Below are 23,437 nucleotides of genomic sequence, written 5' to 3' on the forward strand. Positions count from 1 at the left end.
ATGCACCGGGTTCCGATGATTCTCATCGCAGTTGTTGCATTGCTCATCGTAACTCCGGTAATCGGTTACCGTCTATTGCCGGAATTAGAACCCAAAAGCTTCGTGAAATTAGAGGTCTCATCAAAGTTGGACAACATAAGATATCACATGGGACCTGTCCTCACCGCCGATGTCAGCATCCACGTGTAGATATCGAATTTCATCCATTGATATAGTTTTATATAATATGTTTTTATTATTACAAACTATATTATAAAAAATATTCATTCATTTCTTTTATTTAAATACAGGCCCAATAAACAAGTTACAAAATAACAATGGCCCAAGTCAGCTACCCAAGCCCAACAGCAGGTCAAGCCTGGTGCAGCAAATTAGGGTTGTTCCAAACCCTAGCTCATCCCAGCCGCCAGCGTTAATGGTCGTTGGATCTAGACTAGATCCAACGGTTCACAATAGACCCCACTTTAGGGTTTCAACCTCCACTCGTTCCAGCGCCGCATGCATGTTCCAGCGCCGTTTCCACTACGGACTCCTCTACACCGAAGACTCCGCCGGCCGTTTCGCTCATCACCAACACATGAAACACAAAGCAACGTCGTGTGTTAGTCAACAACAAGAAACCGAGTTTCACTCGGAATCAAATAGGCTAAACTTAGGATATTTTTGTACTATAAATAGAACACATAAACGGTTGTAAAAGAGGAGAGGATTTTACACTTGATTCACACACGAGATCACTGTGTAACAACTACTTACACACAATAGTGAAGAAGGTTCAAGCACTTGTAAGGATTTTCAAAAAAAATAATAAAAGATAACTTTTTTACCTTGTTTATTCGTTTCTTTCGCTTCTGCATGTTGAATGTTGCTAGAAATTTGGCTTGGAAGCCTTAAAAACCCGATTTTTAGCCAATGACTGAGAGGGAGTTCTCGGAACTTTGATTCCAGATCTACGCTCCCTAGAGGCTGTTTTGCAAAAACGACGTGCATTTTCGGAATGAGGGTGTAAAGATCTATTGAAAAAATAAAAGTTTTTTAAATTTTGCTGCCGATGAACGGCGACCGTCGCCTTTCAACGGCAGCGGCGAGGCGACGATGGGTGGCCGAAAACTGGGTTCTTGAAGACCACGACGATTTGTTCTTGAGCCTCAAGAACAATCAGAGAAAAATGATGGGGGGAGGCTTTTCTGTTTCAAAAATGAGAGAATATGAGAGTTTTAAAAAAAATTGACTTAAATACTAAGCCCGTTCGACCCGCGCGACCCGACCCAGTGGTCGAGGAACCGCGTGTTTTTCCTTTAAAAAGGGTAAAATTCGCTTTTTTGACCTTCCTGTTTTAAAAATTTCATTTCACCCCCCAAATCTGATTTTTAAACCCAATTTCCTTTTGATTTTGACCCTCCAGTTTTAAAGGTATGTCATTTTGATCCCAAATCCGGTTTCCAAACCTCGAATTCTTCAAAACTGGCCCTTAAATTTTGATTTTACTTCAAATATGTCCTTTTTAATATATGTATATATATATATATATATATATATTTTTCATTTGTTTTATTTTTATTTATTTTTATTATCTTTATTTTTAAGTTAAATAAACTTTTTTTTTGGATTGATTTCTGTGCTCATGATGTATATATTCTACTATTATGTATGTTAGCTGTGCATTCCATAAATTTACTGGGTTTTCGAGCGTTGTGTACTTCCTAAAATATATATATATATATATAAATTTCAGTATCTTGCATGTTAGTTGTCATGCATTTCTACACACCTTTTCACTATGCATTTCATAATATATATATATTATACTATTATGCAAGTTAGTTGTGCATTTCTACACATCTTCTCGAGCCTTGTGCACTTCCTAATATATATATATATACATATATTTCATTATCATGCATGATAGTTGTAGTGCATTTAAAAATTTACACATTTTTTTATTTGTGCATTTCATAATATAGATATATATATTAGTATTATGCATATTAGTTGCTATTTGTGTGTTTTTTTTCCTTTTAATTTCACTACGTTTTTTATTCTTTTGTTCTTTTTTTTCTTTTATTATTTTATTGTTTTATTATTTTCTTTCGATTTACCTTTTTGAATATATTTTTTATTTTATTTTTCTTTTTTGATTTATCTTTTTTATTGTTTTTTATATATTTTCTTTAATTTATTTAATATTTATTATTATTATTATTATTTTAACATTTCTGACTTTTTAAAGAAATTTTAAATCCATCAGAGGTAAATAATTTGGATCATATGTTACCTTTTAATTTAACTTGCAATTTTCTTAATTAAGACAATTGGAAATTACGTAGTATCAAAAGGGCGGTTCAAGGGTGCTAATCCTTCCTTGACCGTAACCGACTCCCGAGCTCGACATATTTCTGGTAAGACGCAGATTAGGTAAGAAATAGGGTATTCGATCAACCCATTTATTTTTAAATAAATGATCGGTGGCGACTCCAATCCACATTTTTCAAGTTGAAGCCCAATTCCGGGGCCCAACCAAAAGACGGTTGCAACAGCTTGGCGACTCCACTGGGGACCAGGTAAGTGAGTCAGGCTAAGGTAATTTCCAGTTGTCTTTTTAACGAAAAGGGTAAGTTTAAATTTTAAGGTAATATTTTGATCCTTTTTACTTACTTTTGATTATATTTTCGAGTAAATAGTTGGATTAATCGTTTTCTCATGATTTCAGCCTTCAAAGTTTTTTTTTCATCTAAGGCTCTATACCCGAGCTTCAAACCCTATTTTAAGTGGGGGTAAAAGCGACGCCTTCGTGTGAATTTATTCACCGTGCAGGCCTAGCAAGTAGCCTTCATGATTCATATACCTTATGTCTTCGTGTGAATTTATTCACCGTGCGGGCATAAGGGAATGTGTCCTATCGAGTTTAACTTAGTCCACACAAGCCTGTGATGGGTTTAGGACTAAGGGTCTGGCAAGCCCAAAGGGGCACCGGCAAGGAGAACTCGAGTACCTTTTTTTAGAACCTAAACCCGAAGACTACAAGAAATTAGGGCTCACCCCAAAACCATATTTCCGAAACCTAGGATATTTTTACCTTAACCATGTCTTTTTTTTCTTTCGTCATTTATTTATTTATTTATTTTACTAACATTTTTGCCTTTGTATTTGTTTTTTTAGCATTTGCATCATAACAAGAGGTTATTGATCTTTAAAAAGTGTTTATTACACACAAAATAATATGAATTAATGGACAAAGGTGTTGTAATACAAGAGATTAAGAACGCCGAGGCACGACTATGGTCTGAGATGACTCAGAAAGAGAAGGGAGACAGTGTTCAGGGGAACTACGTGTCATAGCTGGTTAGCTATGCCTCTGTCAGCCTGAAACATAATGATGTCCAAGAGTTGCGAAACATTTGGGACAGTTGGAAGAATGACAGAAAGCAGAAGTTCAGCCAACGATATGGTGATATTGCCCTCTTACTTCATGTCAAGACTGATGAACCCCTGCTCCGAGCACCGATTCAATTCTGGAACCCGGGATATAGTTGCTTCACCTTTAACCGGGAGGACATGGTGCCCACTATCGAAGAGTATACCACGCTACTGCACTGCGAAAACATCATACTAGAGAAGGCATATATCAAACATATCAAGGGTCAGCCTTTTAAGAATGGACTGGCCAAGATTGCAGGGGTTGATGAAAAGTGGGTGACTGATCGACTCCGACACAAAGGTAACGGGGAAGGAATCGAGTGGATCCATATAAGCAACTAATGAAGAACCACCCTGATGAATGGAAGACTATAGATCTTTTTGCACTGTGTCTGTACAGTTTGATTATCTTTTCGAAGACTTTGGGGTGCATCGACGCAGTCGTAGTAGAACTATTTGAACAACTTCCAAGGCGAGTCAACCCAGCGCCGACCATCTTAGCCGAGACCTTTCGGTCTTTTAATCATTGCAGAATAACTGGTGGAGGAAGGTTCATTGGATGTGTTCAACTCCTTCAAGTCTGGATTCACAACCACTTCTGGAAGACTAACGGGGTAGCCTACCGCCGATTCAGCACTACCTATTCACCGTTGGGAGAGTTCATCACTATGAAATGGCATGAGGGCACTTCAAAGGAAAAATGGTTGAAGGTCTGCACTCATATTCAGGACCGGGATATTACCTGGAGAGCCCCTTGGTTGTTCCTCAGTGACGTTCTTTTTCGATGTGGGGATTCTGACACTATGATCGTACTTGGACTTTGGGGTGCAGTTGGGTATGCTCCGTTATTGGCACTTAGACAGTATGGGGCACTTCAGTTTGTCCCAGCAACATACATATTATCTACATCAGAGTTTGTGTATCACGGTGATAGTTATAAGAAGAAGATCAAAGAGATAGCCGAGTCATGGGAGAAAGTATCCCGGATGCATGTTGTGGCTACTAAAGATATGCTCACTCCAGACTATTTAGAGTGGCGAATATTGCGAAAAAACAACAATACCCCGGTGCCAGACTGTGAGGACACATAGACCATGGAGGAACATCTCAAACCTACCCCTTCTGAACTTGAGATAGTCAAGGCAGAGTTTGAAGTTGTGAATAATGAACTGAAGCAGAAGATAAAGGAACTTGAAGCTGAATGTTATCAATGGAAACTCAAGGCCGACTCACAGAAAGATAAAGCAGACAAACTAGAAAGAGAACATAAAAGAGTCCGTTTTGAGCTTGAAGACTTGAGAAAGGGGTATCAAGATACGGTCAAGGATAACTCCAAGTTGAATGTGTCTTATGAGTACTGAAAAGATGAAGCTCACAGCTTGAAAAGAAAGTTCGAGGGGCCTGATGAGAGAGCCTGGAAAGAACAGATAAAAACTGCCCAGAGACGCTTAGTAGACAGCCAGCATCAAAACCAACGCTTGAAAATCCAGATGGCTGATCTGGAGAAACAACATGAGAGAGATGGAAAAACAATAGATGAGTTAGAAACTATTATAGATGGGTTCAAAAAGCAAGCGAGCGAGCTTCAGATAGTACCCTTCGACAGGGGTTTGCAGTGGCGTTTCCGTTGGGAGCAAGCACAACAAAGGGTAAAGGCCAGAGACGCAGTTATCCGAGACTTCCTAGATCAAGTACAGAAGGCAGCTCACCATCTACATGGCCTGGCAAGGGAAGCTGGAGTGGTTCGACAAGGTATACAACCAGTGACAGATGAAGGAATAAAACTTGTCAACCTACTAGAAGTTGTTTGGGGTTTAGAGGGTTTAGTTCGAATGTACCTTTGATTGTTTTTATGTCTCTTACAAGATAAAACATTTTTGTCTAAATAAAGATTATTTATAATAATGAATACTTTTCTGGATCAGTTCCTCTAAATCGTATACATCATGCATTGCATACTTTGCATTTTATATTTCATGTTTATTTTTATATTTTCCATGTTTTTACATTCATATTAACTAACAGAACATGTCTCAGAAAGGGAAAGAGCAAACACCAAGCTTACCATCGCAAATATTAAATACGCATCACCCGCACAATACCCGAGCAAAGAAAAGACAAATGGAGGCCATAATGGAAAAACTCGAGGAGAACATGGCAAGATTACAAAAAGAACTGGAAGATAAGATGGCTCAAAACAGTCAGAGCACTCTGGAGTCTATCAAGAAAAACCAGGAATCCTTGGTCGACCAAATAGTGGCCAAGTTATCAGGTTTACAGCAAGCTAGTGCAGTAGGGGGAAGTCCCTCCGAAGGGGTAACCATATCACCAACCTCACAGGTGATTATGTCACCCGAGATCTTACCCGTACCACAAGAAAACTCTTCTGCTGTCAAAGGAAAAGCACCATCTGCTGTAAAGGTGCAAACTTCCAAAACTAATCCTGATAATCATCTGGATGATTACAGTATCCCGGATTTCAATGAAGATGACAAAGCGAAAAAGATGGAAGAGAAGATCAGGATGATAGAAGATCGAATAAAAATGGTCCAAGGGGACCATGATTATTATGGAGTGGACGCAAGGGAGCTGAGCATGGTTCCAGATTTGGTGCTTCTACCAAAGTTTAAAGTTCCTGAGTTTGAGAAGTTCAATGGGAACAATTGCTCACCCGCCTATATCACTATGTTCTGTCGGAATATGACAGGATATGGAGGGAATGATCAACTCCTGATCCACTGCTTTCAGGAGAGCCTATCTGGTTCAGCTATCCGTTGGTACAATCAGCTCAGTCAAACACACATCAAGACATGGAAAGACTTAGCCAAGTCTTTCCTATAACAATATAAACATATCAACGATATGAGACCAGACCGGGTTATGCTGCAAATCCTGGAAAAGAAGCACAATGAGAGTTTCCGACAATATGCGCAGCGATAGAGGGATTTTTCTGTACAGGTTCATCCACCCTTGGATGAAAAAGAGACTAGAAAGTTGTTTGTACAAACCCTGAAGGCACCTTACTTCGGACACCTGGTAGCAATTACATATGGAGGTTTCTCAGATTTAGTCATGGCCGGTGAAATGATTGAGTTGGCCATTAAACAAGGAAAAATCGAGGGATGAGACTCCAGTAAGAAACCTCCCATGAAAAACAAAGACCGAGAGATCAACAATGTCAACACTTATAACATCAACAAGGGTGTTACGGTCTCAAGCTCAAAAACCACTGCAACTGTACCATCTAGTACTTCTACCCAAACTCAAAGGGAACCAAGGAGGGAAAGGGAAAGGGAGCAGTTCGATCCCATTCCCATGACATATAAAGAGTTATATCAACAACTCCTCGACACTCACGTAGTTTCACCTTACCCAATGGATCTAATAAAGCCCCTATATCCGAAATGGTATGATGAGAACGCGAACTGTGAATATCATGGTGGTGTGCAAGGGCATTCGATTGAAGGTTGTCTCACATTCAAGAGGCTTTTACAACGAATGCGGAACAAGAACTGGATCACCTTCAACTCTAAAACACCAAACGTCGCCCAGAATCCCTTGCCTAATCATCCGGAGGCCGGAATTAATGCAGTCATCACCAAAAATGACAGGAGAATCAAAACCAATGTTTCATAAATCAAAGCTCCTTTGGCTTGGGTATGGAGCCAAATGGTAAAGGCAAGGCTTCTTGTATCCCAGTCATATGCAGTAAAAAATGAAGGTGGTAGCTACTGTTGTTACCACGACGAAGAGGGGCATAAAGTGCAGGAATGCCCCGAATTCAAGATATTAGTCTAGCTTATGATGGACCCGAAAGAGCTGGAGTTTTATGAAGAAGTTCAGGATTCCCCAGAAGCAGACATTTGCGCTACCGGAGAATCATCAGAAAAAAGACTCGGCAGGGGTAGTCCTTTAATCATCACCCCTAAGGCAAAGACGACAACGACAACTCCACAAGCAAAGGTGGTGATTACAACACCTCGACATTTTCAGTACAAGGACAATCGACAGGTGCCATGGAAGTACGGATGCCAGGTGAGTACTTACAAAGGATGTGACAACAATATGGGGCAAAGACAACTAGAGCCCTTCAAGGAAGACGTATTGGCTATCAATGAGCCTATAAATGAGGAAGAAGCTAAAGAATTCCTCAAATTTCTGAAGCATAGTGAGTACAGTATTGTAGAACAGCTCCACAACTTGCCAACACGTTCTTCAATGTTGACACGTTTATTCAATTCAGAAGCACATCGGGAGGCACTGTTGAAGGTCCTGAATCAGACATTCGTGCCACAAGACATACCAGTCAGCAAAATAGATCGACTGGTAAATAATATTCAAGCTGATAATCTCATCACATTTTCAGATGATGAGATTCCATCCAGAGGAAGATGCCGAACGAAGGCATTGCACATCACCACCTACTGCAAGGGGCATGCTCTGCCAAGTGTATTGATCGACAACGGATCAACCTTAAATGTGATGCCTTTAGTAACTTTGAAAAGGCTGTCAATAGATACCTCGCATATGAGAGCCTGCCAGAACATGGTCCGAGCATTTGATGGGACCAAAAGAGAGGTTATTGGCAAGATAGAGGTGCCACTGACTATCGGACCTGCTACCTATGATATTGAGTTTCTGGTAATGGATATCATGCCTTCCTACAACCGTCTTCTGGGAAGGCCATGGATTCATCAAGCTGGTGCAGTTCCATCCACATTGCACCAAAAGGTTAAATTTGTTATTGACGGGACCCTAGTAATTATCAATGCTGAGGAAGATATTGTGGCAAGTGTGACCACGGAGGCCCCATACATCGAGGTGGAAGAGGAAGCGGTGGAGTGTTCGTTCCGCTCCTTAGAATTTGTGAATGCCACCTTTGTGGCAGAAGGAAGAAGGATTCCTAAACCCCGGCTTTCCAAGTGTACCAGGATGGAAATCATACAAATATTGGGATGAGGTGCCAAGATTGGAAGAGGGCTTGGAAAGTTTCTGCAGGGAAAGATTAATCCAGTCCTTTCTATTTCAAAGCCAGACCGGTTTGGGCTCGGCTTTCATTCCAGTTACCATGAGAAGAGAAAAGAAGTTCAGAAGAACCGAGAGAGAAGACTAGCCAGGTTGACTCGAAGTGAACTTTAATGGGAGCCCATGACATTCCCGCCTCTTTGCCATACATTCAAGTCAAGTGGTTATGTGTTTCAGACCACATTGTCAGACTTAGAAGCGGATTTGGAAGATTTAAGCATCAATGTTTTATCCACTGGGAATGCTGATGACACAATTAGATCTGGGATATGCCCTCTGCCACTTGGGTTCGTGCCAGCCGTTGGTCGGTCGAAGAACTACCTGTGGTTTACAAGAATCTTTCAGAGTAATATTCGAACTATCCCTATTCGCCTATACCCGAGGCAATAGGTGATCTTTTGTAAGGGTTAATAAACATTATGTTCGAGTTCAATAAAAGATGCATTTTTTCTTTTCTCATGGCAAACAAATTTTCCTTTGTTTCTTTTTGAATTCATTGTCTATCTTCTTCATTTCGATACTTTATTTCCACTTTCCCTCAAATTTAATTCTTGATTATTTCGTGTGGGATATTTTCCTCTCACACATGTACATTTCCCTTATTTCAGATTCCCAGATAACAATAATGTAAGCACTAATGATCCTGATCCGGAGGTGGATTTTCAATCGGCCATTTACCTCGGGGAATTTGATGAGTGCGACACTGAAGAGGAGTGCAACTTGCCTACTGAATTGTTGAGAATGGTAGAAAGAGAAGATAAACAAATACTGCCCCATAAAGAAACAATCGAAATCTTGAATCTGGGTACTGAGAAAGATCGAAAGGAGGTTAAAATCGGCACGACTCTTTCGACGGAAGCAAGACACAACCTGATAGACTTACTTCAAGAGTACAAAGAGGTGTTCGCCTGGTCGTATCAAGACATGCCTGGATTAGACACGGATATGGTAGTCCACAAACTACCACTTAAACCATAATGCAAACCAGTGCAGCAGAAACTGAGAAGGATGCGACCAGAAATGCTCCTTAAGATCAAGGAAGAAGTTAGGAAGCAATTTGATGCTGGTTTTCTTTAAGTGGCCAAATATCCGGAGTGGGTGGCCAACATAGTGCCTGTGCCGAAAAAGGACGGGAAAGTACGCATGTGTGTCGATTACCGGGACCTTAACAAGGCAAGTCTCAAGGACAACTTTCCCTTGCCACACATAGACACTCTGGTGGACAATACAGCCGGGAACAACTACTTTTCATTCATGGATGGATTTTCGGGGTACAATCAGATCAAAATGCATCCCGAAGATATGGAGAAGACCACTTTTGTCACGATGTGGGGAAATTTCTGTTACAAAGTGATGCCTTTCGGATTAAAGAATGGTGGGGCAACATATCAGAGAGCTATGGTGACTCTTTTCCATGACATGATGCACAAAGAAATCGAGGTTTATGTCGACGACATGATTGTCAAGGCACAAACCGAAAATGAACACGTCGAGCATTTGAGAAAGCTCTTCCAAAGATTGAGGAAGTTCCAGCTTCGTCTGAACCCTAACAAGTGTACTTTTGGGGTAACATCCGGGAAACTGTTAGGCTTCGTAGTCAGCAGAAAATGCATAGAGGTTGATCCTGACAAAGTTAAGGCCATCCAGAATCTATCTCTAACTCGAACACAAAAGGAGGTCCGAGGTTTTCTGGGCAGATTAAATTACATAGCTCGGTTCATATCTCAGTTAACCGATAAGTGTGATCCAATCTTTCGACTTCTCCGAAAAAATAGCCCTGGGGCATGGGATGAAAACTGTCAGATTGCATTCGAAAAAGTGAAAGAGTACCTGTCTCATACTCCTATCTTGATGTCCCCCATCCCAGGCAAACCTTTGTTCTTGTACTTATCCATATTCGAGAACTCAATGGAAGAAAAGAAAGAGCCATCTACTATATGAGTAAGAAGTTCACCGGTTGCGAGGTCAGATGTCCTCCTATCGAGAAAGTTTGTTGTGCTTTAGTCTGGGCTACAAAAAGACTCAGACAATACATGTTGTATCACACCACATGGTTGATTTCCAAATTAGATCCTTTAAAATACATGATGGGTATACCTGCTCTATTTGAAAGGTTAGCCCGATGGTAGATATTATTGTCTGAATTCGACATGGAGTACGTGAGCCAGAAAACCATAAAAGGAAGTGCCATATCAGATTTCTTAGCAAGCAGAACCAATGAGAATTATGAGCCATTAGACTTTGATTTCCCAGACGAAGACTTGATGGCTTTATCCTTAGAAGAAACATGTATTTCAACAGACAGTTCCTGGAGAATGTACTTCGATGGGGCATCAAATGCATTAGGGCATGGTATCGGGGCCATCCTGATCTCTCCAGAAGGGATTCACTACCCATTTACCAGCAGACTGAACTTCGATTGTACCAATAACATGGCAGAGTATGAGGCATGTGTCTTGGGAATTCGAGCTGCACTGGGGCAAAATGTAAAGACCTTGCGGATATACGGAGATTCAACATTAGTAATCTATCAACTCCTTGGAGAATGGGAAACCAAATATACAAAACTGATGGAATACCGGAAGCTAATACTGGATTTGCTCGAAGAGTTCGATGAAGTCACTTTCCACTTTGTGCCAAGAGAAGAGAATCAAATGGCTGATGCTTTGGTTACCTTGGCAGCTGCATTCAAAGTTGGCAGGGAGTCCGAGATGATACCAATTGACATGCAGTCGTATGAGTACCCGGCTCATTGCTACCAGATTGAAGAAGTAAAAGACACTAAGCCTTGGTACGATGACATTTTACAGTATATCAAACATCGAAGCTATCTAGAGGAGGCCACTGAAACCGATAAAAGAACTATTAGAAGGATGGCAGCTGGATACATCCTTGACGGAGAAGTCTTGTACAAGAAAAGCCATAATCAAGTTCTGTTAAGGTGCGTCGATGCTGAAGAGGCAAAAATGATAGTGGGAGAAGTACATGACGGAGTTTGTGGAGCACATGCAAATGGACATATGATGTCGAGACAGATAATGAGATGTGGATATTTCTTGTCCACACTAGAAAGTTATTGCATCAACTATGCTAGAAAGTGTCATAAATGTCAGATTTACGGAGATAAAATAAATGTTCCACCACATCCGCTTCATGTCATGACGTAACCATGGCCTTTCTCTATGTGGGGCATGGATGTAATTGGACAAATCCATCCAAAGGCTTCGAATGGTCATCGTTTCATTCTTGTAGCTATTGATTATTTCACTAAGTGGGTAGAGGCTGCTTCCTATGTCAGTGTCACTCAATCTATTATCTGTAAGTTTTTGAAGAAATAAATCATATGTCGGTATGGTTTACCTGAAAGGATCATTACCGAGAATGCTACAAACTCGAACAATAAAATGATGAAAGCTGCTTGTGAGCAATTCAACATAAAACATCATAATTCTACTACCTACAGACCAAAAATGAATGGTGCAGTAGAAGCAGCAGACAAAAACATTAAAAAGATAGTGGAGAAAATGACTGAGACCTACAAGGACTAGCATGAGAAGTTGCCTTTCACTTTGTTCGCTTATCGAACCTCAGTACGAACCTCGACTGGGGCAACTCCATTTTCACTAGCTTATAGAATGAAAGCAGTACTGCCCATTGAAGTAGAGATTTCGTCACTACGGGTCTTGACAGAAGTCAAACTAGATGACACAGAATGGGTGCAATCCAGATACGATCAGCTTAATCTGATAGATGAAAAGAGATTGAAAGCCATTCACCATGGTCAAATCTATCAGAAACGAATGATTCGAGCACATGACAAGAAGGTACGCCCAAGAATATTCCATGAAGGAGATCTGGTGCTAAAGAGAATTTTGCCAGTTCAGAAAGATTTCCGAGGAAAATGGATGCCAAATTGGGAAGGACCCTATGTCGTGAAAAAGACCTTTTCCGGAGTGGCCCTTGTCCTGGCCGAAATGGACGGACCTGACCTGCCACATCCCATCAACTCAGATGCAGTCAAGAAATACTACGGTTAGGATGAAAACCCGAAAGGGCGTCCTAAATAAAAAAAAACGTTTAGGGCGAAAACCCGAAAGGGCGCCCTAGATAGAAAAAAGAGAAAAAAGAAAAAGAAAAAGAGCAAAAAGGTGGGTTCAAGGTGAAAACCCGTAAAGGGCATCTTGCAACCAAGGATGGGTCCAAATTGAAAACTCGAAAGGGTAATTTGGATAATTCAAGAAATCCAGACAGTTGAAACCCCCGACATCTAAATTTTCCATAGGCTCATCGAGTCGGAGAAAGGTTGCACTCTCCTGAATGTTGTCGCATTCTCAAAGATCCTTTGGCAAAGGCTGTATTCAAGGTCACCTAATGGCTTTTCAGCTCAGAAGTGCCCACATTATTGAAATCTAAGATATTCGTTTATACCTCATCATGTCTTCATCTTCCAAAATGGTTGTCATTAATAAAAGACACTCCTTTTCTCTACACCAATTCATTTTGAGCATCTTGGATTGCGCTTAAACTTAATGATTTATTCACTCATGCAAAAGATATTCGTATATTACTGCACAAAGATTCATTGAAAAGTACAGGTACTCGGAAGCTGATCAGAGCTCATGCATATACTTAAGATGGTCGAGAGGTAATTCTCTGATCAAGGATAAAAAAACAAACATCAGATTTGAACATTTGAAGAATTCAAGACCAGGGGTCGAAATCCTCAAAATTCCATACATGCAATTTGTTGAGATCCACTTTAAAAGTTTCCATGACGGAGGATATCACTCAAGACAACACAAGTTCAACTTCACAACGAAGGGACGGCTGGTTGTCAACAAATAACTTCTCAATTTCGGAGCCAATTTCAACTTCACAGTGAAGGATATTGGACTCCAGACAATGCAAGTTCAACTTCACGACGAAGGGACCGCTGGTTGTCAACAACAACTTCCCAATTTCAGAGCTAATTTTAACTTCACAGCGAAGGATATTGGACTCCAGACAACGCAAGTTCAACTTCACGACGAAGGGACCGCTGGTTGTCAACAACAACTTCCCAATTTCAGAGCCAATTTCAACTTCACAGCGAAGGATATTGGACTCTAGACAACGCAAGTTCAACTTCACGACGAAGGGACCGCTGGTTGTCAATAAACAATTTCCTAATTTCAGAGCCAATTTCAACTTCACAGCGAAGGATATTGGACTCCAGACAACGCAAGTTCAACTTCACGATGAAGGGACCGCTGGTTGTCAATAAACAACTTCCCAATTTCAGAGCCAATTTCAACTTCACAGCGAAGGATATTGGACTCTAGACAATGCAAGTTCAACTTCACGACGAAGGGACCGCTGGTTGTCAATAAATAACTTCCCAATTTCAGAGCCAATTTCAACTTCACAGTGAATGATATTGGACTCCAGACGACACAAGTTCAACTTCACGACGAAGGGACCGCTGGTTGTCAACAAACAACTTCTCAATTCAAGAGCCAATTTCAACATCACAGCGAAGGATATTGGACTCAAGACAACGCAAGTTCAACTTCACAACGAAGGGACCGTTGGTTGTCAACAAACAATTTCCCAATTTCAGAACCAATCTCAACTTCACAGCGAAGGATATTGGACTCCAGACAACACAAGTTCAACTTCACAACGAAGGGACGGCTGGTTGTCAACAAACAATTTTCCAGTTCCAGAGCCAATTTCAACTTCACGACGGAGGATATTGGACTTGGAAGGGGCCACTCATGGTTTCAACTTCACAACGAATGAAATCGTGCATACAAGCAGCATCCATTTTTAGATTGGATTTCAACTTCACGACGAATGATATCCAATCATCAGGTTCAACTTCACGACGAATGAGCCATATGCAATTCTAACTTCACAAACAGATTGACCCAACTTCGCGACGAAGGAGTCATCTATAACACCACAACACCAAAGTCTCCAGGTCAAGTTTCACCTTCACGACGAAGTATCTTGAGCCAGAAGACGATTCAAAAGCCACTTGCCAAAAGCTATGAGTTTGATTTCAACTTCATGACGAAGGATATCACGCTCATAAGTTTTCAATTAAACTCAACCTCACGACGAGGGAGTCATTTCGTGATTCATATTGACAAACTGGTTTCAATATCGGGTTTCAACTCCAAGACGGAGGATATTTGACGTGGCCGAAATTTATGTCTTTTAATCTTTGCTCTATTTTTGTCATACGATAATGAGCAAAGAGGGGCAGCTGTAGACATCGAATTTCATCCATTGATATAGTTTTATATAATATGTTTTTATTATTACAAACTATATTATAAAAAATATTCATTCATTTCTTTTATTTAAATATAGGCCCAATAAACAAGTTACAAAATAACAATGGCCCAAGTCAGCTACCCAAGCCCAACAGCAGGTCAAGCCTGGTGTAGCAAATTAAGGTTGTTCCAAACCCTAGCTCATCCCAGCCGCCAGCGTTAATGGTCGTTGGATCTAGACTAGATCTAACAGTTCACAGTAGACCCCACTTTAGGGTTTCAACCTCCACTCGTTCCAGCGCCGCATGCATGTTCCAGCGCCGTTTCCACTACAGACTCCTCCACACCGAAAACTCCGCCGGCCGTTTCGCTCATCACCAACACATGAAACACAAAGCAACGCCGTGTGTTAGTCAACAACAAGAAACCGAGTTTAACTCGGAATCAAATAGGCTAAACTTAGGATATTTTTGTACTATAAATAGAACACATAAACGGTTGTAAAAGAGGAGAGGATTTTACACTGGATTCACACACGAGATCATTGTGTAACAACCACTTACACACAATAGCGAAGAAAATTCAAGCACTTGTAAGGATTTTCGAAAAAGATAATAAAAGATAACTTTTTTACCTTGTTCATTCGTTTCTTTTGCTTCTGCATGTTGAATGTTGCTGGAAATTTGGCTCGGAAACCTTAAAACCCCGATTTTTAGCCGATGACTGAGAGGGAGTTCTCGGAACTTTGCTTCCAGATCTACGCTCTTTAGAGGTTGTTTTGCAAAAATGACCCGCATTTTCGGAACGAGGGTGTAAAGATCTATTGACAAAAAATAAAAGCTTTTTAAATTTTGCCACCGATGAACGGCGGCCGTCGCCGTTCAACGGCGGCGGTGAGACGGCGATGGGTGGTCGGAAATTGGGTTTTTGAAGACCACGGCGGTTTGTTCTTGAGCCTCAAGAACAATCAGAGAAAAATGATGGGGGGGGCTTTTCTGTTTAAAAAATGAGAGAATATAAGAGTTTTAAAAAAAATTTGACTTAAATACTAAGCCCATTCGATCCGCGCGACCCGACCCAGTGGTCGAGGAACCGCGTGTTTTTCCTTTAAAAAGGGTAAAATTCGCTTTTTTGACCTTCATGTTTTAAAATTTTCATTTCACCCCCCAAATCTGATTTTTAAACCCAATTTCCTTTTGATTTTGACCCTCGTGTTTTAAAGGTATGTCATTTTGATCCCAAATCCGGTTTCCAAACCTCGAATTCTTCGAAACTGGCCCTTAAATTTTGATTTTACTTCAAATACGTCCTTTTTAATATATATATATATTTTTCATTTGTTTTATTTTTATTTATTTTTATTATCTTTATTTTTAAGTTAAATAAACTTTTTTTTGGATTGATTTCTGTGCTCATGATGTATATATTCTACTATTATGTATGTTAGCTGTGCATTCCATAAATTTACTGGGTTTTCGAGCGTTGTGTACTTCCTAAAATATATATATATATAAATTTCATTATCTTGCATGTTAGTTGTCATGCATTTCTACACACCTTTTCACTATGCATTTCATAATATATATATATATATATATATATATATATATATATATATATTATACTATTATGCAGGTTAGTTGTGCATTTCTACACATCTTCTCGAGCCTTGTGCACTTCCTAATATATATATATATACATATATTTCATTATCATGCATGATAGTTGTAGTGCATTTAAAAATTTACACATTTTTTTATTTGTGCATTTCATAATATATATATATATATATATATATATATATATATATATTATGCATATTAGTTGCTATTTGTGTGTTTTTTTCCTTTTAATTTCACTACGTTTTTTATTCTTTTGTTCTTTTTTTCCTTTTATTATTTTATTATTTTCTTTTGATTTACCTTTTTGAATATATTTTTTATTTTATTTTATTTTTCTTTTTTGATTTATCTTTTTATTGTTTTTTATATCTTTTCTTTAATTTATTTAATATTTATTATTATTATTATTATTATTATTATTTTAACATTTCTGACTTTTTAGAGAAATTTTAAATCTATTAGAGATAAATAATTTGGATCATATGTTACCTTTTAATTTAACTTGCAATTTTCTTAATTAAGACAATTGAAAATTACGTAATACCAAAAGGGCGGTTCAAGGGTGCTAATCCTTCCTGACCGTAACCGACTCCCGAGCCCGACATATTTCTGGTAAGACACAGATTAGGTAAGAAATAGGGTATCCGATCAACCCATTTATTTTTAAATAAATGATCGGTGGCGACTCCAATCTACATTTTTCAAGTCGAAACCAAATTTCGGAACCTAATCGAAAGACGGTTGCGACACCACCCAATCTGGTAAGGCGCGTGGCAGAATTCCCAAAAGAATATTATCCGCGAGTTTATCAACTCAATCTCCGCCGTTCATTCCAAGCATCCTACGGTTGCCGGGTAGTGGAAGACCGTACAGCTGTACACGGACAAAACGGGCGCCAACGTTTCCCGTAGGGTTCACGTAGCGGAGGAAAACGATTGCTTTTACTCCCATGGGAAGTCCCTCACGCGCTCATCAATGCAGTACGTGATAAGAAGCGCTGTAACAGCTGGCACGAAACCGTTGCCAGTTACCAAGAGCGGGTTGTACCTCTTGCTCACATCCGCTGACGTGGACGTGCAGAATTTTTGCAACCAGATTTGTGGGTTCCACAGTTTGACGTGGAAAACAATCATGAGGTACACGCTCCTATACGCATGGGTGGGTAACTCAGCAAAGCTTTGCCCGCAAACATGCGCTTTCCCTTTCTCCGTACCAGAATACATCCCGGGGTTCAAGGCGTTAAAACCACCCAACAGTGACGTGGGAGTGGACGGGATGATAAGCTTTATCGGACACGAGCTGGCCGAGCTGGCCACCGACCCACTTGGAAACGCATGGTACTCAGGGCAAGAGGTGGGTCGTTTGTAAATAACGGATATATGCGAAGGTATTTATGGAACCGTAGGTGATGTGCCTTACATGGGACATGTATTGAAGGGCAAAGATGGCGCCACGTATAACATGAATGGAATCAAACGTAGGTACTTGGTTCAGTGGGTCTGGAATCATGTCGTGAGTAACTGTACTGGGCCTAATGCTCTTGATCAGTGGAATCATGTCATGGGATTTTGCTATAATTAGTGTTAAATAGTTATCATAACATCCGTAATTGCACACTGCAAGCACGATTTAGTATTATGATTATAATATTCATTACAAGGACTAATCCAAGCAAAACCAGAAATAGTCGGTCTTGTTTCCATGTATCAATTCCTCACATAACTGCCCAAATCAAAACACAATTTCAAGGACAATGTCATATTTTCTAATGAGTCAACTACACTAAAATAGCTAAATAAAATTACTCCACAGGCTTTTGGTAGCTTCCTGGGATGTTCACGAGCTTTGCGCGACGAGTGTTTTGATCAACCTCCACTCTGAGACCAAGTCTGGTGAGTTCAGGTGTGTCGACCGTCCCTTGTAACTGTAAATCAGCCAGAGTCTGTTGGTTTTCTGCATTACCTTCTAGTAAGTTTCTCACAGACCAAATCCCCCATTCCCTCAAATACGGGTTGTCATCATCAGTTACACACTGCTGTAACAACAGTGGAATCCCATTCTTCTGTCTTATTTCATCCTGTACGATCTTGCTTCTATAGGCACAATTTCCGATTACCGCAACCAAATCTCTCCGGAATCCTTTGTAAGGGCAGAGCTTAGATGAAGGCAAAATCTGTTCTTGGTTTTCACTATCTTTCAGGGTTTTTCTTATGGTTGATGGCAGCTCAAGATCACGAAGCAAAGATAATAAAATGTCTAAAAGTTCATTGGAGAGTAACATACCAACATCTACCGAATCTTTCTTCAAGTCTCCTACACTGTCTCCGGCACAGATATCCCTCAAAATAATGAGAGAATATCCCATAACATCAACCGATGTAGAGCCAGTTGGAAGACCAGACTTGCCTCTAGTGGTAAAATCAACAATCGTTAAGGATCTCTTAAATATTTCAAGAACACACGATACAGAATCATCGGGAACTCTTACTTCATCAATTCTTTCATTTAGAATCTCGGACATGATTCTCAGAAGAAAAGCCTGCTCTGATGAGAAATAATTATCCCCTAAAGCAGTGTTTCCCCTGTTCTCAGAGGCATTGCCTTCACATAGTTTAAAGAAGAGTGATGGGAAGTGAATGTCCTCTAGACATAATCTTGAAAGAAGTAACTTAAACCAATCTTCTCTGAAACCAACTGAGGCAACAACATTAAGAGAAAAATTCAGAGTTAGCTAAATCTATTTAAAACAAAGTACAGAACACAATAATAAAAAACATAAAATCAAAGGCTCATCATCAGCACCTGAAGCAACAGTACGAATTAAACCTGCTACAATTGGCAACCCCGAGTATCTACAGAGTTCAGTAGCCAGTCCAGGTCTTCCACCACAACAGGTGTACAAAATCATACATAAAGGATCACTAGTCTCCTGACTAGGGATGCTTGCTAGCATGAAAAACTCATTTGGGAACAACTCAAGCCAAATAACCTGTTGATGCTCTACTCCAGCCAATGAAACATTTGCCAGAACTTGCAAACTGATACGAATAATTCCAAGTTCCAGATCAGAAGCAAGTGCTGCAGACCTCAAAACAGTGGCAACAGTTTCTATTCCATTTTGCTCCAAAAACGAGTTCTGATTGGCAACTCCTCCGGCACATAGATTCCTAAGAAGCTTCAAAGATTGGATGAGATATTCTCGACTTGATGTGCGATGGAGAGATTCTACAAGCTTCAAAACAGAAGGAAGGATATTCCTTAATGCAAGTTCTGCACGGCCAACAGCATCCCTAGAAGCTTGTATAAGAATCTCAAGGGCTTCACGTAGCGAGGATGAATTTGATGCGCTAAGTAAAGGCTGCAAAACATCTTCCCGATCGTTGAACTCCGGCAATGATTCTCCGACCATTGCAGAACTCGCAAACAAGATAAGACAATTATATGCAATAAAAGGACATGAAAATCAATTCACATTCTTCAGAAGTTAATGATATATCTAGAACCAAACAAGCCGTCCCAAATAATTTACAGTTTTTTTTCAAGGACTACAAATTCAGAAGCCATATATAAAAACTTCCATCTTCTTCAAGCCCGTAAATTTGCAGATTCAAACAAATAAAACAACAATCATATGGGTTAAGCTTAATCCAGTAGAGTGTGATCGTATGATAGTAACTGATAAAACCAAACAGAGAAGTGTAAGGCACCTGCTACTCTCTGAATCTCCTTAATCCTTCTTCTACTTCTCCTCAATGTGGGGCTTTTGTTGAAAGTTTCAGTGAAAGGGAATGGAATATGAGAAGCTGAAGAAAAGATTCAATTTGGGATTTAGGTTTTCTTTTTCGAAGTTAATCCTTTATAATATATAAATATTGACATGTCGGTATAAATAACGCGCGTGCCTCTCAAATACTTGGTAGTAAAAAGTCGTTAATTGACACATTTAGCCTCCAATTGAACATTTACTTTGTAAAACCCTTAAGCCCTTGATTTCTCTGGCTTTTCTCTAGTAGCTCCATGAACATGGCGGAACGCGAAGTAGAAATCCTACGAGGGCATGAGCTACGACTCCTTCGCTGCACCCTACGTCCGCCTCCGTCTGATTCTTCTTCTTCTCACTTCCAACATTCAGATGAATTTGCTACTTCAATTCCTCCTCTCCACGCTCTTATCTCCAACTTCCTCACTTCCGTCGAGTCCGGTGACTACTTCGGAGCCCTTTCCTCGGACGCCGCACGACTCGTCCTTGCCTCGCCCGACTCCGACCTCTCTTCTCACTCTCCCGACCGAGTTTACTCCGAGTTACTAGACCGAGTCGAATCGTTCATTAATGAACCTTCCATTAACAATGCGGAGAAAGCTTGTAGGGTTTTTCTTGTTGTGTGCGTTGCTGTGGCAGCATTATTCTGGTTTACTCAGTGTAATTTGACTGGGTAAGGCCTTCGATTTCTATGTAAATGAAATACCGTCTATTTGCAACTCTTTTATTGGCCTCCTGCTTTCCGAATAATATATATTATAGGAACCGAGTTTTGATATAAATTCCAACAATATTCTCTAAAATCGGAATAAATAATTTACGTTTTCATAAAGCCAGAAAATGTGTTCAGTATTTTATTTTTATGTAAAAAATATGTCAAATTTGAGGTTGCATCTAGTATTTTGTTTGTTTTTAATCATTTATGAATTTTATTTTCTGCTAATACTTTTGTTATAAGACTAAATTTTTCTCTCCTTTTTTATATAAAATATCATGACTTCAAAAATTAGGCCCGTGGATGGGTTACCGAAGCGTCCACTACCAATGAAGGCGTGGTGGGAAGGAAGTGAGATGGTGGAATGGGAGAATTGGGCGAGGAATCAACTCATGGCTGCTGGCTCAGATTTGCTTGGCAAGTTCTCTTATCTTCAGGTATGTATATTATCAGTTCATAAGCCTGTCCTCCAAATTTATAGAAATAAAAATTGTTAAGTTCTTTCTGTTGTTGCTGCTTTTACTATTTGCTTTTCACCTATGAAGTAATGATCAAAAACTTTTAGATTGCAGTCTATAAGTGAAAGAGAAAGGAGTTTGAAGAAGTAAAACATGGATGAATATTTTTCCTTAAATCATTATAATATTTTAGTTGGCCTTTTCTTTAGTTATTTACTCAGTTTTTTAGCCTCATTGTAGAAACCAAGTAGGAGAGTAATAGAGAGACTGGTTTTTCTTGATAAGATGTAGGAGCTGGAGGATGGAAAAGTGGTGGGTGATTTTGTTTATTAATGCTTAGTTAAGATAGAAGGTGATAAACCTCCACCGGATCTTCTAATATCATACAACGTGTTAGTGAGAGAAGCGGGAGCTTCTCTCTAGGGCCCAGGTGTTTTAAAAAATAAAAGTGGTTTCTCCTCCGACAGTGTTTCGTCGTCCGCTGCCGCCGTCTGCCGCCGCCGTCAGCAATCCGCCGCTATACTCGAACCACTGTTTGACGTCGTTTTTTCCTGGGATGGTCGTCCGCTCAAGGTGAACACAGATCTGGACCTTTTTTTGCGAAAAACTCTGTCATTCGTCGCAGATCTACACTCCGTCAACTGCAGATTTACGCCGCCTCTCGCCGGCCGAGTTCGACTCCGCCACATTACCGATCGCAGCGCCTTATTGCGACCTAATCTCGAGCTTTCTAGTGTCGAGCATCGTTAAACAACTGAGAAATCACCATGGAACCCCAACCCCCGTCTTAGCCCAGCCGTCTTCGAGGGTTTGTTTCAGCTGACGTGAGGCATTCTACCGTCCCTCCTTCATCATTTAGGATTTCACAACTCCTTGAACCAGACAGCAGTGGTGCAGCCGGTGATTTTCCTATGGAGTCTGCCAAGGAACTAGAAGCGAGAGTTAAGGCTCTAAAAGCACTAGTGGCAGATTTGAACAAGCGGGTAAAGGATTTAAAAATGAAGGAGAATGCAGTTTCACCAGGAAATTTTCTCAGAACCTCTGGATCCGCCGGTGCAGCCTCTTCTTCTTACTCCAGTAAAGACATACGTGAAAATGAGAAAGAAAAGGAGAGGTCAAAGTTTCGGAAACGGAACAAACGAGTTTTTACCAGACGCATGCTGGCCGGATTGAGGCAGTTTGGTAACTTCCCAATTCCCCCGCATGCTGCTAGGAACGATGTTCTGGCAGCCTTGGCACGTGAGGCTGGTTGGACAGTTGAGCCCGACGGCACCACTTACCGAAACTCTCCTATGCTCCAAAATCAACAAAATTTGGGAACTTATTCAGGGAGGTCGGGTGATAGTCCATTATCATCCAATCCTTTGAAGAAGTGCTTACAAGAAGGGAAACATAGAAATGGAAAGTTGTCTTTAGCACACGTAAAACCAGCTCTTTCTGTTGCTCATGTTGATCATAATGGATCCAAGGAGATCAATTCGAAAGGGTATTCCAATGTAAAATTGTCCGAAGTGGTGGGAAGTAGAAGAAACGGGTTTAATAATCAGTCAAAGGAAGGTCAACCAAATATCGTCAATGGGTTCAGAAAGGGTTGTTACACGATTTTTATCGAGAACCTTCCAGAGAAGATCCATTGGAAGAGACTTGGATCTATATTTGGCTCACATGGTCAAGTTATTGATGCATTCATTCCCCAAAAAAGAAACTCGAAAGGGTTTCGCTTTGGGTTTATTCGCTTTGCTATAATTGAAGAAGCAAGGACAACGATTTCTAAGATGAATGGTAATCATATTTACGGCAACAAAATTAGAGTCTTTCTGGCTAAATATAAACCTAGACAGTCTTTCTGGCGAAAGTCCTCGACAGCTGTTCAAAGTAAGTCTGGGATGGAAGATCTTCCGAGGTTTAAACACTGTGAAGTTGAGGGTGTTGTGGACAAAGATAAACTTCAAGTGTTGAACAACTGTCTTGTTGGGTGGTGCAAGAACTTTATCAAGATTGGTAATCTTGCTAACCAAATACAAGCCAAAGGACTAGCGGGTTTCACGCTAATGAGAGCTGCTGGAAATGTAGTTCTAATGGTTTTTGAGGACTCGGATTTGTTGAGAAGCGTGAAGGAAGATAAGTTAGAGACTCTTGCAGAATGGTTTTCCAGAGTGGAAACTTGGTCAGAGAGTCTT

The 23,437-nt window shown here is 40.2% G+C and overlaps 2 protein-coding genes and 1 pseudogene across 4 annotated transcripts in view; 2 read left to right on the plus strand and 1 right to left on the minus strand.

Annotated features, from left to right (window-relative positions):
• Positions 1-17,945, plus strand: LOC120198222 (annotated as a pseudogene).
• Positions 17,934-23,437, minus strand: part of LOC120198221 (ataxin-10-like) — a 13,037-nt gene continuing 7,533 nt past the window's right edge. Inside the window, exons 3-4 of the mRNA XM_039199579.1 lie at positions 19,127-19,740; positions 17,934-19,018 (exon numbers count right to left, since the gene is read on the minus strand). Coding sequence (XP_039055510.1) covers positions 18,126-19,018; positions 19,127-19,733 — 1,500 coding nt within the window. The 5' untranslated portion in view covers positions 19,734-19,740 and the 3' untranslated portion in view covers positions 17,934-18,125. The remainder of the gene's footprint in view (positions 19,019-19,126; positions 19,741-23,437) is intronic.
• Positions 20,286-23,437, plus strand: part of LOC120198219 (tetratricopeptide repeat protein 27-like) — a 27,188-nt gene continuing 24,036 nt past the window's right edge. Inside the window, exons 1-2 of one of the 3 annotated variants that reach the window (XM_039199578.1) lie at positions 20,286-20,757; positions 21,095-21,236. In XM_039199578.1, coding sequence (XP_039055509.1) covers positions 20,342-20,757; positions 21,095-21,236 — 558 coding nt within the window. In that variant the 5' untranslated portion in view covers positions 20,286-20,341. The remainder of the gene's footprint in view (positions 20,758-21,094; positions 21,237-23,437) is intronic. The other 2 variants (XR_005523342.1, XM_039199577.1) reach the window with 2 other exon arrangements.

The sequence above is a fragment of the Hibiscus syriacus genome, unplaced genomic scaffold, assembly GCF_006381635.1.
Source record: "Hibiscus syriacus cultivar Baekdansim isolate YM2019G1 unplaced genomic scaffold, ASM638163v2 tig00117056_pilon, whole genome shotgun sequence".
NCBI lineage: Eukaryota > Viridiplantae > Streptophyta > Magnoliopsida > Malvales > Malvaceae > Hibiscus > Hibiscus syriacus.